The sequence below is a fragment of the Colossoma macropomum genome, unplaced genomic scaffold (assembly GCF_904425465.1).
Source record: "Colossoma macropomum unplaced genomic scaffold, Colossoma_macropomum, whole genome shotgun sequence".
In the NCBI taxonomy this organism is placed as follows: Eukaryota; Metazoa; Chordata; class Actinopteri; order Characiformes; family Serrasalmidae; genus Colossoma; species Colossoma macropomum.
In genome coordinates, this window is record NW_023494791.1 from 7,083,855 (window position 1) to 7,103,298 (window position 19,444).

Sequence of the window (19,444 nt, forward strand, 5' to 3'; positions counted from 1 at the left end):
TCATCCACGTCACCTGTGGCAGTGACGCCAATAATCATGAGTCAGCAGTAGGGCTGGGTGATCTGGCACCCAGTGACATAGGTACATGGATGTCACTGGATGTAATCAGATTTCAGTGATGATTAACAAGTAACCCGGCACTGATGACACTGTTGACAGGTGATAATCACCAGTGTTACAAAAGGGAATTGAGGGAAAAATAGACAGCCTAATTTAAATTTTAAACTGCTTGCCAAATAATACTAAAGAAAAATGATCCAGGATTTTGCGACCTTCTGTACATTAACGTACCCCGTTTTTACTGCTGTTGACTACGGCTTGTTAAAACAGATTGTTATTAGGCCTGTCACGATAATTAAATTTTAGCTGATAATTAATTGCCATATGAATAATTGCAATTAACAGTTAAATTGTCTTTTTTGTACGTTATATGAAAGTATTGAAGTAAAAACCAGGGACGAAATTGACTGACTGTCTATTTTGCTCTCTAGCTATTGATACTCAGCAGTGCTTTGACACGAGAAACAGCTCGAGCTCAATCAAACAATTATCACTCCCTGCTGCCCCCTAAAGGCGTCATAGCACCAACGTAGAAGTTAGAACTTTAGTTCTTTTATCAAGACCCATGATGTGTCAATAAATGCTTTTTCCGTGGTTTTTTATTTACGTGTATTTGCCTCAGATCAACTGAAGAAAAGGCACAACCGGCAGCTGCAATCATCTTAAACAGTTGCACACACACATTTTCTAAGCCGCTTATCCTTCTGGGCTGCAGGGGGTGCCAGAGCCTATCCCAGCAGTTATTAGGCTGAAGGCAAGACCCTGGACAGGTCGCCAATCCATTGCAGGGTAGACACACAGACTTACACATTCACACTGGGAGAACATGCAGACTCCACACAGAAAGGACCCTTGTCGCCTGGCTGGGAATCGAGCCCAAGCCCTTCTTGCTGTCACTGTGCCAATATCTTAAATACTTGCGATCAGCATTAATACTTGCAGTCAGGAGATTATGTGATAATTGTGACAGGCCTAGTTGTTACCTGCCATTAATGAGGCATTGAGCTATATTGCAGTAGACAATTTCCCACTGAGTCCCAGATTGTGATATTCTGTTTGTTGAAAATTCTAAGCGTTTTCCACATACTTGAAGTATCCAGATGGTTTGGATGAGCTGAAAAAGTATGAAACTATAGAATAAATATAAAATATATAGAATAAAAATATAAAATAAATATATATTTAATGCTTTGATTTGTAACTAAATTCGAGAGTTAATTATAATGATTGTTTTGAAAAGCACCTCATGGTCTTGGCTTGTAATTCACATACTTTCTCACTCATGTTTAGCAGCCTGGGCTAAAGAGTCTCCACAGTGGGAAGCTATTAGTATCATTTCATTATTTTTACCAAGAAAATATCATGATAATTATTTTTTATGAAACTATGAAACACAACCTTTGTCAGCACAACCTCGCCGTACAGCAGCACACAACACACAGCTTCCTTCCCTACCTCCACCTGATCACAGCGCAGATCCACACGCACAGCGCCAACCTGCCTGTATCTCATACCCTCTGCCTAAATTGAATTTCATTTTCCGTACCATTATCAGAGAGGTGGCTGGTTCCCGTCCAGCGGGCCTTCGTTACTTTAACACGATAGCCGAGGTAAAGAATAGGGATTATAATCGACGGTAGGAGCAATGGAAAATGTGATTTGGAGACAGCAGCCTGAACAAATGGGCCGGCTTGCCTGTGGGCGTGAGGATGGAGGCGACGAGTGGGGGCGAGAGATGGGGAGAGTGAGGGGATATTAAAACAACTGAGAGCAGCCACTGTCCTCTTATACAGAGGATTTCTCTGAGACATTCGGTTTACTGAGGATGCATTACATATTGGCATTACATATTTTTGGTTATAAGTATTAAAATGTAAACATTTTTTATTATGATCAGTCTTATTTTGGAATTTAGAGACAGTAATTACAACTGACACACATGTAGTCACTATTGGTGTTTGGCATTTTTGCTCTTTTCAGCTTAAATGGTGCATGGATAACATCACTGCCCCACAAATGAAATGGGGGTTTGTTTCCCCATAATAAAAACTCCTCTTACTTCACTTCTAGTTTTACATTCTTGAACATTGTAAGTGGCTAAATAATGTTAAATATTTAGATGAAATGTAAATGTTTACAATATTTGTCACATCTAATTTGTTACGGCATGGCTGAGTAAAAATAATCTATGATCTTTAACCTGCTCCATGCTCACTGGCCTGCGTTAATGGATTATTTGAAATTCTAAACTTATCAGTTATTGTATCAGACCAGAGACTTCAACTTGCATTGCATAAATAATGGAACATAATGACATAATTAATTATGTAATTACTTACATGCATAAATTCAGCCTTTTGTCATTTATATCACTCTGGTCCTGGAGGGCTGGTGGCCAGCACAGTTTGGTGATTTGCCTCCTCAAACACACCTGATTAAACTTATCTGTAAATTCCCAGGTTTAGTGTGTGTGTTTGAGTAGTGAAACCTCCAAGCTTTGCTGGACACTGGCCCTCTAGGACCGGAGCTGTGCACCCCTGTTATATCACATTTTAATTTATTTAAAGGATGTTTTTTCTTTAATGAAATTGTAAAGGGAATTGTTGGCTGATGCCAGTATCGGATATTTGTCATGTACATATCTGCCAATACTGATACATAAACATTTATAAAATGCAGAAACTGGGACATCTATCTGGATTAGTGTTAATGAGAAATATAGTTTTTTTAGAGGTTAGAAATGCAGTAAAATCAATAAAATACAGATACTTTAGCACAGTAACCCAACATCACCTGAACATTCTGCTCGTCCATCAAATATCAGCTTCAAATATCGGTAAATTGATTTTTAGCACCAAATTGGCTGAGTATCCTTTTTTTTGGCCAATTTCTATTAGCCTTAAACCTGAAGCTTTGACGTGGACTAAACAGACACATAAAACACATGAGCGCATTTCTAATGTTTCCTGTCAGCCAAAGTTGCAACATAAATAGCATTATTTGCTCTTTAATCTGTGCATGTTTAGCAGAGGCGTTCAAACACAACACATAACCTGCCTCACATCATTTACATCATAGAATGACCAAAACACACACACACACACACACACACACACACACACACACACACACGCACATCCTCTAAGCCGCTTATCCCTCTGGGTCACGGGGGGAGCTGGAGCCTATCCCAGCAGTCATTGGGTGGAAGGCAGGATACACCCTGGACAGGTCTCCAGTCCATCGCAGGGCAGACAGACAGACAGACATATACATTCACACACACTCACACCTAGGGGCAGTTTAGCATGTCCAATTGGCCTGACTGCGTGTTTTTGGACAGTGGGAGGAAACAGGAGTACCCGGACAGCGCTAGCCACTGCGCCACTGTGCCACCCATGACCAAAACAAACATAACAAATTGGCTAGTCATGTGTTTGGAGCAAAACTCTACTCAGTTTCTGTTCATGCGTTGCTGATCTAAACGTGTTCAATGCCGATAATTTTTTTAAGCAATTAGCTGCCGATGCCAAATGGTCCAATATCATTGTGCAGCCGTTTTCTTTACTATACATGACAAGTTTTCTTTACATCATAATAAAATATCTTTATTACTACTTACAAATGCAAATGCTGTATTGGTTAAAAAGTGTGGAATCTGCAGTTTCACAGCTTGTTTTAATAAGCTGCGAGTGAGAAGTAATTAACGTTAAATTACAGCATGCTTTTGTTATTACTGGTGTGACTTATATGGATTAACCTGGCAACTCTGCCAACTTTTGCGTCGGCTGTAAACAGTATACACATTTATGAGTCTTTTGTAGAGTGGTTTTTTGTGCTGTAAGCTGTACTGTCAGAAAAGCAGAGCCAATTTCTGAGTGTAATTGTATTGTTCTTTTGCGTGTCCTCGGGAGTCTCGGGGGGGAGCGCCGATTGAATTTCTCGACATGACTGCTTTCTGTGTGTGTGTGTGTGTGTGTTTCACTGTAGGATGCTCTCTTTGTGTGTGTGTGTGTGTGTGTGTGTGTGTGTGTGTGTGTCACTGTACGAGGCTCTGTGTGTCTCAGTCTGATTTGTTTAGCTGCTCTGAGTCCTGCAGTAAGGTGGAACGGCGGTGTGGAACTGGAGGCTCAGAGTAATGATTTCTTCCTGTGCTGCTTGTGTGGGGACAGCTACCCTTTCACTCCTCTTCATTCATCAGCTGCTCCGAACGGCAGAATTTACTTATTCAGCTCTGAATTATAGACGTCATGTTGAAATGTTTGAATGTAAACCCGATAGCTTTTTAATGAAATTCAGATCGCACAGCATGATGTTGGATTCTGGCATCAGTCTGTCGGTGATTGATGAGGGCCATTCATCACCCAACAAGCAGATGACTGGTGTATGTGTGTGTGTTTGCGCTGTAGGGAGCTCAGTGCAGTGTGAATGGGAGATGATGTGGCTCAGATGAGCCTGGCTTCTTCAGAACTCCTCTGTCTCCTTCTCACACCCTCAGATGATGATAATAATAATAGTAATATTAATAATAATTCGAGATGTGCATTTCCATAAAGAAATGCTGATTGGTTGTGCATTTTAAGATATTTCCAGATATCAGCTAAGGTGTTGCTGAATGGTTACTATGATATTTTAGGTGGTTGCTAAGGTATCTGAGGTGGTTGCTTGCTTATTGTTAACTGATTGCTGCAGTATCTCTGGTGGTTGCTAGGGTAGTGATAGGTGGTAGTTTAGGTAGGTGTTAGGCTGGTAGGTTACTACAGTGTTGCTAGGTGGTTGCTGTGGTACCCAAGGTGGTTGTTAGGGCATTGCTAACTGGTTGCTATGGTATCCCAGGTGATAGCTAGAGTGTTCCTAACCAGTTGCTATGCTACATCTGGTGTTGGCTAGATTGTTGGTAGTTGCTGTGGTATCCAAAGTGGTTACTATGATGTTGCTAGGTGGTTGCTACGGTACCCAAAGTGGTTGTTAGGGTGTTGCTAACTGGTTGCTTTTCTATCCCAGGTGGTTGCTAGAGTGTTCCTAACCAGTTGCTATGGTACGTCTGGTGGTGTTTAGGTTGTTGGTGTTTGCTATGGTATCCAAAGTGGTTTCTAGGGATGCTCACTACCTCCTCCATGCGGTCCATTTATAGAAATTGAATTTATTGTTTTGTGATATCACATGTATTCGTCTTTTCAGCCTAGAGCAGTGTAGCTCCGCCCACTCATATTGATGTTATAAGGAGTGTTATAAGGAGGTTTGATAGAGGCACAAAACAGGGCAGCCAGTCAGAACAGAGCTCATTTATACATGTCAGTCTTAAAGGCACAGCAACAGAAACAGTCTAGAGGATAAAGAGGTTGGAAATGGTTATGTAAAAATGAATCATGACTCTTTTTGGTACATAAACCAAGCAAACCCATACAAAATTAATAAGGTGACTTTAAGTGGAAAAATGTAGGGTATGTATACTTCAAAACGCAGCTAAACATGCTTTACAAAAAGCAAATAAAAATGTAACATAAAACAGCAGAAAATAGCAATAGTAAAAACACTGAACAAAGAAGGAAATAAAAATGTAATAATAGTAATAATAATAGCAATAATGATGATAATGAAGAGTAGAACAATCAGATCAGCTCATCAGATGGGTAGTAAATGCAGATCAGCTATTTACTGAGAAAAAGGCTCTCCACTTGTCTCTCATTCAAACAACCCTCATATAGTAACACAAATACAAGCCTCATCCTCAGAGCTGCTCTCTGCTGTCGAAATTTACTCACTGGTCCTCATGGGCGATGGACGCGTAAGGCTGAAAAATGACCCTGCTATAGGCCCAAACCCAGCTGTCTGTAAATATAGCCCTTAAGTCAATAACTCTAGCAGTTCAGTTCCTGCTATATCTGCACATAGCAGTACATTTGTAAATGTGTGTATTTATTTGCACGCCTGCTCAAATATTTTCTTGATGACTTGCCAAGCGCATCAAACGTAAAACTGTCCAGCTGAGTTTTAAAACTGACACATGGGTAATCTTCTTAACACAGTCGGAAATTGGAGTCTTAAAATAGAGAGTGAATACGTTGAATATTTTTGTTTGATGCTGCTCCATCTCCATCTCCAATCGCCATGAACTAATAGCTGGTAAAATGGATAGAGAGTTATTATAGCTGGAGGGGCTGTTTTGCCGACACGCTGCTGTAGTGTCACTCTGTGGATGCTTCTGTTAACCTTTTCTCTCAGCAAGATAGTTTAACTTCTAAACGGGACTAAAAGCAAAAGACAAGCAGCAGTGAAATATTACAGGGCTGGCTGTTAGTGCCTCAAGTTCAAATTGCAGTGTAATTGCATACAAATGATTTTTGTTTACAGTTTGTGATGCGGCACTACTGGTTCCTTTTTGGCTGTTCCAACTTTTCAAACTGAAATGAAAATGTCTTAATCTAAGGCCCAAAGCCCATTTCTTATTTTTACCCCTACCTCTTGTTTTGGAGTGTCACTTTGCCCCTTGGAACTGAGTTGCAGCGGGTCGTAGTTGAAATCCTCCCCTATGAAATGGGACCCTCAAATGAAGAAGAACGTTACTTCATTAACAGGCTACTAGAGGTGCTCTGTAGACGACCCTGCCAGTCTGCAGTGACAGCAGAGGAGGGTAAAGTTCAGCAACGTTAGTTACGTTTACAGCATCATATACCTTCAAAGAGGGGGGGGTGTGATAATAATTTATTATCACCAACCGCTAATTGTTCTGTGATATGAAGCTGAAGTCAGATATTCGCCAGCTTCTTGTTCGAATTTTCCCATTCCACCTTAAATGGAGCAGCAGTTACATTCTGGCACTTCAGGCGACAGAACTGCTGGACGATTTAAGGTGGAACGGTAAATTGCTAGCTAGCTACCGAGACGTTAGTATGCTACTAGTGATTTTTCATGCTTGTTATGAAGAAAAGGAGCATAATACATTGAAACAATAAGATAATACAGTGGTTATCCTATTTTTAACAGGAGAAAATTCTCACATTTGTGTGTTTCTTTGGTCGGTTGCATAGCCATCTTGCCAGTCTTTCTTTTTCTCTCATAACACTCTGTTTAGACTGTGCCTCTACCCCTCTATCTCAACAAAAATCGGGACACCCTACCCCTAGGCGCGAACGCACAAAACAGAGGGCTACGGGCTAAGTGGTAGGGGTGAGGAGTGAAATGGGATTGGGCCTAACTCTTATATTTTTACAATATCACTCACCTCTAGGTGTCGGTAGAAATAAGGCTTTATTTCTTACCTTACCTCAAATGTAGTCGAGACATGTTTGGTGCCTAAAGTTTCTCTCTTTTAGTTTTAGTAACATAGTATGGGATAATGAAAGTGTGTAACCACCGGTTTAGCATTGTAGAAACTAGGCCTGGGTATTTCAGCACTTTCAGTCTCAAATTACAGCACTACTGAGTATGGAAAAATCCACATCAAACACCTAAGTAGTCTTATCAGTATCAGTGAGCCATAAGTGTGCCTATCCCAAAATCTACCCTGCTGATTGGTTGTCTAAATTACATTCTGTGTGGATGTTATTAACATCGCTACTTAATTTGTCTGCAGTCAATTGCGGTCAGTAAATACAAGATCTGTCTTCTGGGAATGTGAGTGAATTATCTAATATTTTCATCAAATCTTCATCAGCATATTATTAATTTTGCATTTGAGATCTAAACATTGAGCCAGACCTTCTTTTTGAGCCTGTGAGTGTGACGTTAACACGTAAAGATGTATGTTTTGGTCTGAAAACCTCCTCCAAAATTCGACCCGACACTCCTGGTCTTTAAATAATTATTTTAGGCTTTACAGAGTGACTCGCAGCAGCACACACACACACACACACACACACACACACACACACACACACACACACACACACCATATTTCAGCATGTTTTTTTTTCTCCTGACTCAGTAATGCTGATTCTTTCAGTTTTAAACAAAGAATCAAGCGTAGCTAAAACCAGCCTGTCAGTGCTTTTGTCCATTTTTGTAGATAACGCCATGTCCTACAATGTCAGAGACCATATAAGCAAATCTATTTAAGATTACTTAATGCAGTTTGAGGCAAGTATGTGATGACATGCAGTTTGCACTGGGGCTGGGTACCATCAATATTTCCAAATATTTAGATACCAGTACCGATACCTTGACTGAAATATCATTTTCTCTATATATTATTTCAGAGAAATATTTTCTGCACTGTCTATGATTATTTCTGTAAAATACTGCTGAATGTGCTGATTGCTAAAAAGTGCTAATTGGTGTGAGCCTCCATTATTTCTTAGCTTGTAGCTTCAGAGCAAATCTGAAGAAGCAAACAAAATATCTCTTGGCTCACTGACTGCATTTTGGTTCCTTTAACGTCGCTCCAGCTTCTCCGAATATCTTAGGACTGATGCAAATGATGGAAACACTTGATATCGCCCCGAGCCTTCTGCCTTCTCACTCTGCCAGACATTTCAAACTCTAAACTCTAAGCTGGCAAAAAGAGCCTTAAAGCTGGAAGTATTTTCATGGACATAACTATTGATTCATCTGTCTCTGTTGACCTGTTTTTACGAATGGCTGGGTGTTTATATTGGCCTGTCTCTATGAAGTCTTTGAAATAGGAGCATCATTTGGACTGCACAATGATTTTAGCGGTACTGATATATGATTAGACTTGTGTGCCATAGCTCTAAATTCCCTCAGCGCTGCCAATATTAACAGGCCAAAGTAAATTAAAGGGAAGTGCTCATCTTCCTGCAGGTCTCACAGGCCTCCCATTGCTTAATTACCAATAACCTCTGCGTTGGTTTTGACAAGTGCTGTGCAGAAGATTTGTTTGCTGGGCACACTGGGCTGCTCATGGCTAAGATTGTGGTCCAAAGAGTGAATGTCCTCTGAATGTTACTGGATCATCTGCATTTTGAGAAGGTGAGATATGAATATAACATGCAGTAATCAAACACTCCTGGACATTTGATTGACATCACCAAGTTGTGTGACTTCTTATTGACCTCACAGTTCACACAACAAAGTGATGTTTGAGGAAAATGTGTGTAGGATGAATCGTATCGGTGTTGGAACTCATGGATTGACCATAGATCATGATCTAGCTGATTTCTAAGAACAGCACTCAGGTCTCCTATAGACAGAGACGACCTGCTGTCCAGATGGTAATAGAGAACTACACAATGACAATACGTCCTCAGAGGTCTAGAATCAGAGAGCTGTGAGCTCGATTCTCAGTAGCAGCTGTTAAAGGTGACCTGGTGCAGGAGCATGACTAATTTCAGGCTACTTGCTGATGAGCCATGGATGTGGCTTTAAACCCTCAGTGCGCTCCTGGGCCGGCCTATGCTTGGCTTCTGAACTACAAAGCCAGCAGGCAGGGCTGCACAGTGATAGCAGTATCGTCAAATCATTGCGTAAGACAAATATCAGCATCAGACAGACGTTTCGATTTGAACGCTTTAGGGCCTGACCGATATATCGGATTGCTGATATCAGCTGATATCGAGGTCCCGTGACTGTATCAGTAATAACATTGGTGATAATATTGGCACAGCTCCCACCAGTAAGACACTGATATTAGTGACTTTTTTTGTAATATATTGTAACAAACCTCTGACAAAGAAAACTGTTCATGTTTGAGGATCTAATGATTTCTTGGCAGTGTTTACAGAGTCTGCTAAAGTGACAGTGCTCAGTGCTGTTGCAGTAATGCAGACTGTACAGGTAAATTTTAACGCAAAACACGAAAAAAAACAAACAAACGTAAAATGCATCTAAACTTTTAGCATAAGTATAACATGCTGCCTTTTGCTCTGAAAAGAACCAATGCAAAAATAAGAGGTCATTAAGAGGTTTGTGCATTATAATTTTGACATTTAAGTGTCTGTAACAGAGTTAACGAACAGATTCAGTTAACCGCAGAGAATCAAAAACACTGCTAAATAAATAAATAAATAAATAAATGGCTTCAGCATAAGTTAATGTAGGGCTTTAGTCTTACCTTTTTGTATGACAGCACTGCCGTTGCACAAAAATCAGCAGCGCATACAGGAATATGTTTAAAAAACAGCCCACCGAAATCAGAGGCGTAACAGAGACTGCTTCTTCAGATGAGCTGATGTGCTAAACTACAGTTATTCAGTAACAATTTTTAAGAAAAGTGACAATTTTAGACTGACAGTCATATCTGACAATTCATAATTGACAACTGAAAATCTTACCTGCCACTAAATTTTTGTATTTTTTTCACTATTAAACTATTGCAGTGTACAATTAAAATACAAAATATACATTTAAATGATACACCATGTTTAGTTCTGACAGGTGCTCTGTTGTATTTTACTGCTTAAATATAACGTTAGACTCATGTAGGTTTGGACGTCTTTGGTCAAATGACATGTTTTGTCATTTTTGTAAGTGAAAAAGTGAAAAACATCCTCTACAGAAGCACATTTTAGTACACACTTACTGTTTATTTACCAAATTCCACATACTGTGGAAAAAATTATGCAAAAGTAAAAGCAGAAGGCACATTTCAATATGTTAAACTCAGCGAATAAACAAGTTGAAGAAACAAGCCATTTTTAAGTGTGTTCTCTGTCCAGGATGTTTTAGCTTGTTTTCACTTAGAAAATCGACAGATCGTAATTTGACTGGGCATGTTTAGACATTTGCACACAACTGTATATCGTCTGATACTGGTTTCCAGAATTTTTTAGCCCAATAAAATGGGTGTCGTCGTATCAGTCGTATCAGCTGCAAAACTTTCATTTCTTTTAAGTCCTAGTATGCAGAGAAGTTTAGGATTAGATCTTTTGCTAAATCAAAATCTAGAACAAACGAAATGTTGTCATGCATCTGTGCATGTGTGCGTGTCAACCCAGGAATTCCCCCAGTGTGTTCTCTGCTTTGTTGGATTTCTCTCAGGCATCAGGATGTTCCAGTGGCAGCTGGCGTTGCTGCCAGTTAGATGCCAACCTGTCAGAGTTTGATCCAGCTCCTTTCCCCCTGTAGCCCACATTAGTGGCAGTGATGCGCACACACCCCTCCTGTGTTCTGATCAGCATAGCTAAAGCCCACTCTGAGCAGCGACTCCGGGCTCCCGTCGGACTGCTAATGCAGAGAGTGAGCCGGCACGTTAATGTCTGTCCGCCTTCTGACTGACAGCAGCACAGTTACTTCCTGACAAACCTCTTTCCCATCACATCCGCTCTCTTCTCTCAAGCACACCCATTAAGATGAACACACACTCAGGTTCTCACTGCTGGTGCCCCGAGGCTAGTGGCCCTTGATTGTGTCGATATGAAGGGAGGCCCCTGTGAATTTCTGTCCCATTTTATAGCAAAGATCAATGTGATTCATAGTCAGCTCCCAAGTAAGTGTCACATTGGTTTGCCATTACTGCCCTTATTTCTCCTGGCAGACATAATCTAATGTGTGGCTGTGTTTATATATATATATATATATATATATATATATATATATATATATATATATATATATATATATATTTATTTATTAGTCATTTGTAAAAGTTTGAACAGGTCTGGTCAAATTACATGTTTTGTTCTAAGTGAAAATAAGTTGACACATTATCTTAAATCTTAAAACTTATGTTATATTGTTTGCTAATTTTAGTGCTCAGTTTCTGTTTATTTGCTGAGTTTACGGTATTGGGGGGGCCATAAAATATAAAGTGTGCCATAACTTTTGCACAGGCCACATTTTCTGTTTTAATTTTTTCCCCATTACATCAAATTCAGCAAATAATCAATTATTGTGCATTAAAAATATGTTCTCTGTTGACAATGTGTGAACTTATTTTTACTTAGAGCAAAACATGTCATTTGAGCAAGGGTGCTCAAACTTTTGCAACTGCAAATCTATCTTTTTGTTGCATTATTGTCACAAAGTACAGTTTGTAATATAACTTTAGACTAATGTCTGTTATCTGGGAGTTTCAGAGTTTCAGTGGTTTAGAATGGTTTTAGTGGTCAGTGGTAGATGATTCTTCATTTTTCTAAATAAAGTTTACTTTAGTGGTCATTGGTCTATGGTCATGCTTACTTACAGTACCACTGAGTACAAGTACATTTTGGAAAAAACAGAAAACAAATATTTAACAAAAATTTACACCGAAGCCTCAATTACCAAATATCATATAAAATCTTTCAGTATTTAGTTTGTCCACCTTAACCTTTATTAAAGCTTCCATTCGTTTCAGGAGATTCACTTTCAGTTTTTCAAAGAAATCTGCGAAGAAATCCACACCTCCAAAGTTCAGTCTTAGAATTTGATTTATTTTTTTCTTCCTGTGATCCGAGTAATCGCAAACACATTCAGTGATGTTGAGGTCTTTACTCTGAGGTGGTCAGTCCATTGTTCTGAGAAGACCAGCAGCTTCTTTGTTTGATTTATAAATGTTCTTATTTTTTGTCTGTATCCTTTTAATAATAATAATAATAATAATAATAATAATAACAGTAAATTTTATTTATATTGCACACTGTTCATGACAACGTCAACTCAAGGTGCTTTACAGAAAAATAAAACAAAATTCATAAAAAAAACACGTCTAAAAAGAAGAGTCTTAAGATTCAACTTTAAAATATCCAGAATTTCTTAAACAGAACAAAATCCTGAAACACATGTAAAAGGAAAATTGTTAAGATTCTTTTTCAAAATCCAGAATTTCTAAAACAAAGCAAAATGAATTCATGAAAGCAGGGTCTGAAAAGAAAAGTCATAAGATTCTTATTAAGAAAAGAGACTCAGAATTACTTAAAACAAAAATTAATTTACAAAAACGCATCTAAAAAGTCTTAAGATGCTTTTTTAAAAAGAGGTAAAGTACCAGAATTTCGTAGAGACTCAGGAAGCTCGGTACATAATCGTGGACCCAATCCACTAAAAGCTCGCTCACCCTGGAGCAGAACTTTGAACGTGGAACTACCAGCAGATTCGAGGATCCAGACCAAAGCAGGACTGTAGCGAGTCTGACAAAGTAAAAGATCCTGCAAATATACTGGAGCTTGGGCATGTAAACACTCATAAACCAAAAGTAAAACTTTGAAATTAATTCTTTTCTCAGTCAGGCTTCTTGTCCACTACACATCCTTTCAGACCCATAGCGCTGAGTCGTCTTCTCACAGTGGAAGGATGAACAGAAACACCTGTGGATGTTTTCAGATCTGAAGCAGCTTGATTTTCTCCTCTCTCTCAAAGATGAAAGCTTAAAGTGCTGTTTATCTGATGGGGGCAGTTTTAATGGTCTAGCCGGTCTTGCATGGTTGTTAGGGGTCGCATTGTCTCAGTGTATCTTAATCATTTTTTGAAGTTGTGGAAACTCCTGTTTTTTTGCTCCTTGTTTTCCTTTGACTTTCCCCTTTTTAAGGCACGGGGATTATCTTGTATCTAAACTCCTCAGAAATATCTCCTGAAGAATGGAAAATCTTGTAATGACCACTTTGACCATTAACTCTAACTATTTGGGGGGGGGGAAATACCCAAATAGATCCAACCATTTTAATGACTGTAGAATATGTGGATGCAAAAACTTTGAAATTGCGCCCGAGCACACATTATGATTGGAGTCGACTGAGCTGATGTCCATGGTCCTCCAAACCCAAGGAGCTTTCAGCTGTTGTCTTCAGCTGTAAAAGACCATTAAATGGCAAAGAGATGTAAATAATATAAATATAAACAGCTGCATATCTCTTATTGGTTATGTGCACAACAAAAGAGACCATTACATTTTTACTAGCCATGTTTTTACATAAAAAATATATCACTGAACAGGTGCAGTCGTCAGTTTGTCTGGAGGGGTTGAGATGCAGTTTCTTTATTATATGATTTCTTTACAGTGGTGGTGATGGGAACCAGAGGTCGCAATGTCTACAGCGCTCATGAACCTTTGGGGACAGTTTTGCCCCTGTGTACCATTTTGTCATGAATGGATTAAAAATATATTTTAGGCCGAAATCATATCTTAGAACTATCAAAAGAAGGTCTCCACCATCAGGCATCATATTCATCACCATTTCATATAATAACTTTCTGTGAGAGAGCTAATAGGCCTTAAACTCTTTGAACATCTGGTTCCTATCATCACCACTGTGAATAATTCTGACTGAATGGAGCATTTTACTTCGATTACATCTTATTGATTTAATTATGCAGAAATTTAGTAAGCATGAATTTTTAATAACCATGAGAAGCTTTGGTATGGAGTGTTTAGGGGGGTGGGGGGTTGCCCCATAGTGTGGTGGCCTATGGACTCTGAGCTGTTAAGGCTTATTGAAATAGGACCATCAAAACAACCTGCAGCAAAAGTTATAATTTGTCTACAGTAGTACTAATCCTAACCCTCACCCTGGCCCTAATCCTAACCCTAACCTTAACCTCAACCCAAAACCTAAACCTAATCCTAACCCTCACCCTGGCCCTAATCCCAACCCTAACCTTAACCTCAACCCAAAACCTAATCCTAATCCTAGTGTCACCCAAACTGTTAAGAGCGCTCCAACTAATGCAGGCTGTGTCTGTCTTTGTGGCAGGTGATGGAGTATGAGAACCGTATCAGAGCTTATTCCACGCCAGACAAGATCTTCCGCTACTTCGCCACGCTGAAGATCATCAACGAGCACGGAGACGCTGAAGTGTACATGACGCCGCAGGACTTCATTCGTTCCATCACGCCAAACGAGAAGCAGCCAGAGAGTGAGTGTTCTGTCCATCTCCCTTCCTTCTTCCCTCTAGGAATGAGCCCATGGTGTTCCTCCCTGTTGCTATATCTGTGAGAAGCTATGAAGCACGACATGCTCATAAATACAGATCCTCAGTCCTCTCTCTCTCTGCACGACCGTGCTCTGCAAGGTCAGTCAGCCATGGTCTTCCGTGTCTGTGGCTAAAAAGGTTTGCTTATTTTTCAGAGTTTCACAAAAATTCAGAGTTATTTCTGGTATATGTGATTGGAAGGACCAGCTTCCTTTGTGCTTTCCAGAGTTTACCTTTTATTTTAATGTCAGTTTTATTTGTAATACTAGAATTTAGGACATAATTTGGCATAATCCATCACCAAATGCTTAGAAGTAATTTTAACTTTGTAGAAATCAATGTTAAAATGTTATTTAATCAAGAGATAAGGAACAGTCATATGATTATTAAAATAGAAGGACAAATGTGTGCAGCAATATTGTACAGCCACCTGATTCTTGCGTTGTTTTGCTCCTGGTGATTCTCCTGTAGAGTTTTATTGCAGCTCTAATCATATCCATTTGATTAAATTAGGAGTGGGGATGTCACCAATTTTAATATATATAATGTATAATATCTAATATGTAATCTGCTTTGGTATAAAACCCAATCATACAAGCAGTTTTAATAATTCCAATAACTGTGCCACTTCTTTAAGAAATCATGGTGGGAGTAAACAGCCTACTACAGTTTATATGTGAAGCACACACAGAGGCAGTGCATGTTTGCAGTTATAATGTGAGTAGTAAAATTGGGGCTGAACGATTCATCACATTTTTAATATTATCATGAGTTTCTGTGACCAACACATTATGGGCTGCAATGCCTGGAGTTGTGGCTAATATTTGAGTAATAATTGAGAGTGAATGACTTAACCGCACTGCTATAAAGCCAATAACAAATATGCATAGCTCAAAAACGATCCTGAGCAACTAGCCTGTAAAAGTGCTTTAAACATGATTATTGTCACTCCCAGTGTGTTGAATGTTAATGACTACTGTCACAACAAATCTGCATCACCATAAGGAACCTTTTAAGGAATTAACATGTGTATTTATGTTTTTTGTAGTCTTATATAGAAAAGAAAATGCACATATTTATTTGTTTTTGTGGGCTTATAGACAAAAATGTGCTTGCAATTATTATGTTAATTATTGTAATTCAATTTTTTTGCACATTGCACAATAGTATATGTTGCTTTTGAAATTTTATTTATTTTTTTTGCTATTTACTTAAAATAGAGGTAAATAGTACGACTTATGATTAATTACAGAGCCAAAAAAAGAAATACTTATTTATATGTTTTTAAATCAGTTATAGAGTTATAAAGAACTATGGGGTTCAATTAAAAGTTGCTCAATATAATGAGCTGAGGTAAAATGAATTGAGTGTACATTTGCACCTTTTAAATGTTTCAGTATATTCAACAATACCACAATAATAATGAACACCGTGATAATTTTATTCACTGTTATTGGGATTGGAAATGTTTATATCATCCCAAAGTGATCGATGTAGGGCCTGCTTTTCAATAAAGACTATGAAGGCTGTTTCTGTATTATATGTTTCATGCAATATAATTGCATGAAAACCAGTATTTTGAGAAAGTGGTTAAAGTAGATGTCAATAAACACGTCGTGTTAGTTGTTGTCAAATTGAACGTTTGAAAAAAATCAATACTGGCTTCATACCTTTGTCACATAGCTGGAGGAATCCATTCATTTTATATCTATTGATTAGTCCGAGACCAAGCAAACAGGTCACGAGGGTTTTTGGGGTGCAGTGTTCCCAGCTTAGTAGGGAAAGGAACCTGACCAGACTGGGCCTCCAGTGCCCTTCCTGCTTTTCATGTGGTTGTCAGGAAGGATGACAGCTGAGGCTGGAGGGCAGCTGCTACCCTTTGAGTTCTGCTGCCTCAGCCTATGGAGACGGCCAGTGTTTAATTTTATTTGCATTGCACTTTTACAGCAGAGCTTATTATAAAGCAGCTTTTCAGAACTCCAGGTCCGGCTCCGGTTACATAAAACACCTTAAGATTTTCCATTAAGTATGAACCTGAAGGGTAGGTTTCCCTTACCAAAGGGAATTTGTTAAGGGTGTTGCTTAAAATCCCTCAGGCGTTTCTCTTAGCTGAGGGGAAACGCTGATAGGTTTACTGTAGTGACTGAGATTTTGCTGTAGTAAACTTCCAACTTATCCATGACAGCATTCATTCATTAATGACACGCTTGGTAGCTAACCTAGCGTATCTAACTGACTCCTAAATCAGCTTTGATAACCTGTTATGATAAGATGAAAAATTAACTGCTTAGTTTAGCTGTTGGCAAAGAGGGTCTTCTGTGGCATCAAATCCAACTCAAAATTTGCGAGGAAAACTACTCTTGCATGCACAAAGACAACTACTCGCGCAAAGAAAACCACCCGTCCGACACTCGACTGTTCTTTCTGCTCGCTATTAAGCTTCTGCTCAAGCAAGAGTTTAATTCATTATTGGCAGCTGTGGGCGGGTCCCTGACGTAATGGTTACTACTTATTTCTGTAATGGGGTTGAGATTGTCAGTGGTCATCAGAGCTTTTGCTTCATATTAAAAAAACGGGGAATAGGACTTTAGCTCTAGAGGACGACCTTCATAGTCTGCCAGTACAATGGCGTTAGCTGAAACGCTGTCTGTAATTACTGAATTCTATCTTTGTGAATGTTTAGTGTGGTTTTTAGTATGATAGTTTTCCATGCGCACAAGAGTAGTTTTCCTCGTGCAAGAGCAGTTTTCCACTCGGTGGACACCATACATGCTGAGGACATAAACATGCAGAACATCTCCCATTATGGGCTGAAAACTCCACTGGAAAGGTTTCATTTTTAATACAGTTAACGTAAATAAATCATATCTATATTTGTTAATGTTTTGACTGGCTCTGCTTTTGTCTACCTCTTTTCATGTAAAATCACTCTGGTTGGCCGTTTTGCATGTCTGTCAATCACTTTCCTGAGAAAGGAGGTTCAACAATGAAGTTTAGTCTCTATGTGGGTGGGGCAGAGCAGAGTTAAGCTTATCTCACAGCTTTAAATAAATCTCTCCTTGAGCAAAGATCTGTGTTGGTTTACTGCGTGGCTGCTAACAACCTTAGTTTTTTTTTTTGCTGTTAAGCCTCGGTAGGTTAACACAGCTCAACACCCAGTCTAAATATGTGTTGTTAGTGTAGATATAAATATTTATTTATCAATTTCTTTATCTATCTTATGTACTTCACATGCATTTAACTTATTTTGAAAGCATTATTTGCTTCAGCATGTAGCCCTGCATTGATTAAAACGCATCAAGAGTGAATCGTGGAAATGAAACAAAAAATGATATTTACCAGATATCAGTACGGTCTTCATCCAGCACCCCACCTTATACATTATTGAGGGTTAAATCTACTCTCTCAGTGTTTTTTATTCATGTCAGGTTCTCTCTTTCATGAAGAAAGTGCACAGGTACATTCTCCTCATCAAGCATCTCCAAAACACAGTCTTTTCTTCAGCTTCTCGCATTGGCTAAAAACTTAGAGGGAGCATTTTCCTTCCCTTAAATTGTCCTCAGAGAAATGACAGCAAAGGGACTTTATGCAATGCATGAGGGATTATTTAAGGGAAAGTCGATCGATGTAAAGGTGTATGATGATTTAACCCTTTAGTAATAGCCAAAGGGTTTTTTTTGCAACACACATCAGATATTTAAGGGTAATCTGAAGGGAATTCTATTTAAGGTGTTTTATGCAACCGGACACAGACCCCTAATGATCAAGTTAAGGGTGATCCTCTTATGGACCGCAGCCAGATAGCTTCGTGATAAACATATTACTCGTTTATAAGTCAGACTGAACACAGGCACTGTGATCAGACCGTGAAATAAACCAGCGACCGGTTTTAAAAGAATGTGTCCCAGCCAGCAGCACTGATTGGCAGATTGGGGCCAGAGGGGCGGGGCGTGAGGGTGACTTTGCTACTATGTGGTGGAGAAATGAATTAGCAGTTCTGAATGAGGAATCCTCACAAGCTGGGGAAGCTGACGAGGGAGATTTGATCTCTGGCCTGCAATTACTGGTTTGTGTGTGTGTGTGTGTGTGCGTGCGTGTGTGTGTGTGCGTGTGCATGTTTGTGTGTGTGTGCATGTGCATGTGTGTGTGTGTTTGTGTGTGTAAGGGTGGTTCTGAGCACTCACACACAGCAGGATTACTTTCATTACTTTAGGCCTGAAATAAAATCTGCTTCATTTGTGCATTTCACAGAAGCCTCTCCACACTGGAGGGACAGGAGTGCCTTGTGCACCAGGAGTAGGCAGTAAGGTATTTCAGTGTTATTGTGATAAATTACGCCAGGATATGCGGAGTATATCACGCACAATAGTGCTGCCAGGACTGCCGTTTTGAATGTGCATGACAAATTCACAGGTGGGACAAATCTCTCTCCTCTGGATGGAGGACATAGACTACAAAAAACAAAGTATAATCCGTAACTGAAGCATTTGCTGAGAGTTGTTCAGACATTGCAGTAAGAGAAATGTACAGTGCTGCTAATCTACTGGCTTACTGGTCAACCAGAATAACTCACAGCTCATAGTAGGAAAAATCGTTATAA

General features: G+C 39.2%; 1 protein-coding gene across 4 annotated transcripts in view; it reads left to right on the plus strand.

Annotated features, from left to right (window-relative positions):
- The window catches only part of micu1 (mitochondrial calcium uptake 1), a 102,923-nt gene that overhangs the window by 16,490 nt on the left and 66,989 nt on the right, over positions 1–19,444 (plus strand). For all 4 annotated transcript variants that reach the window (XM_036573729.1, XM_036573730.1, XM_036573731.1 and 1 more), the window contains exon 4: positions 14,625–14,787. In XM_036573729.1, coding sequence (XP_036429622.1) covers positions 14,625–14,787 — 163 coding nt within the window. The remainder of the gene's footprint in view (positions 1–14,624; positions 14,788–19,444) is intronic.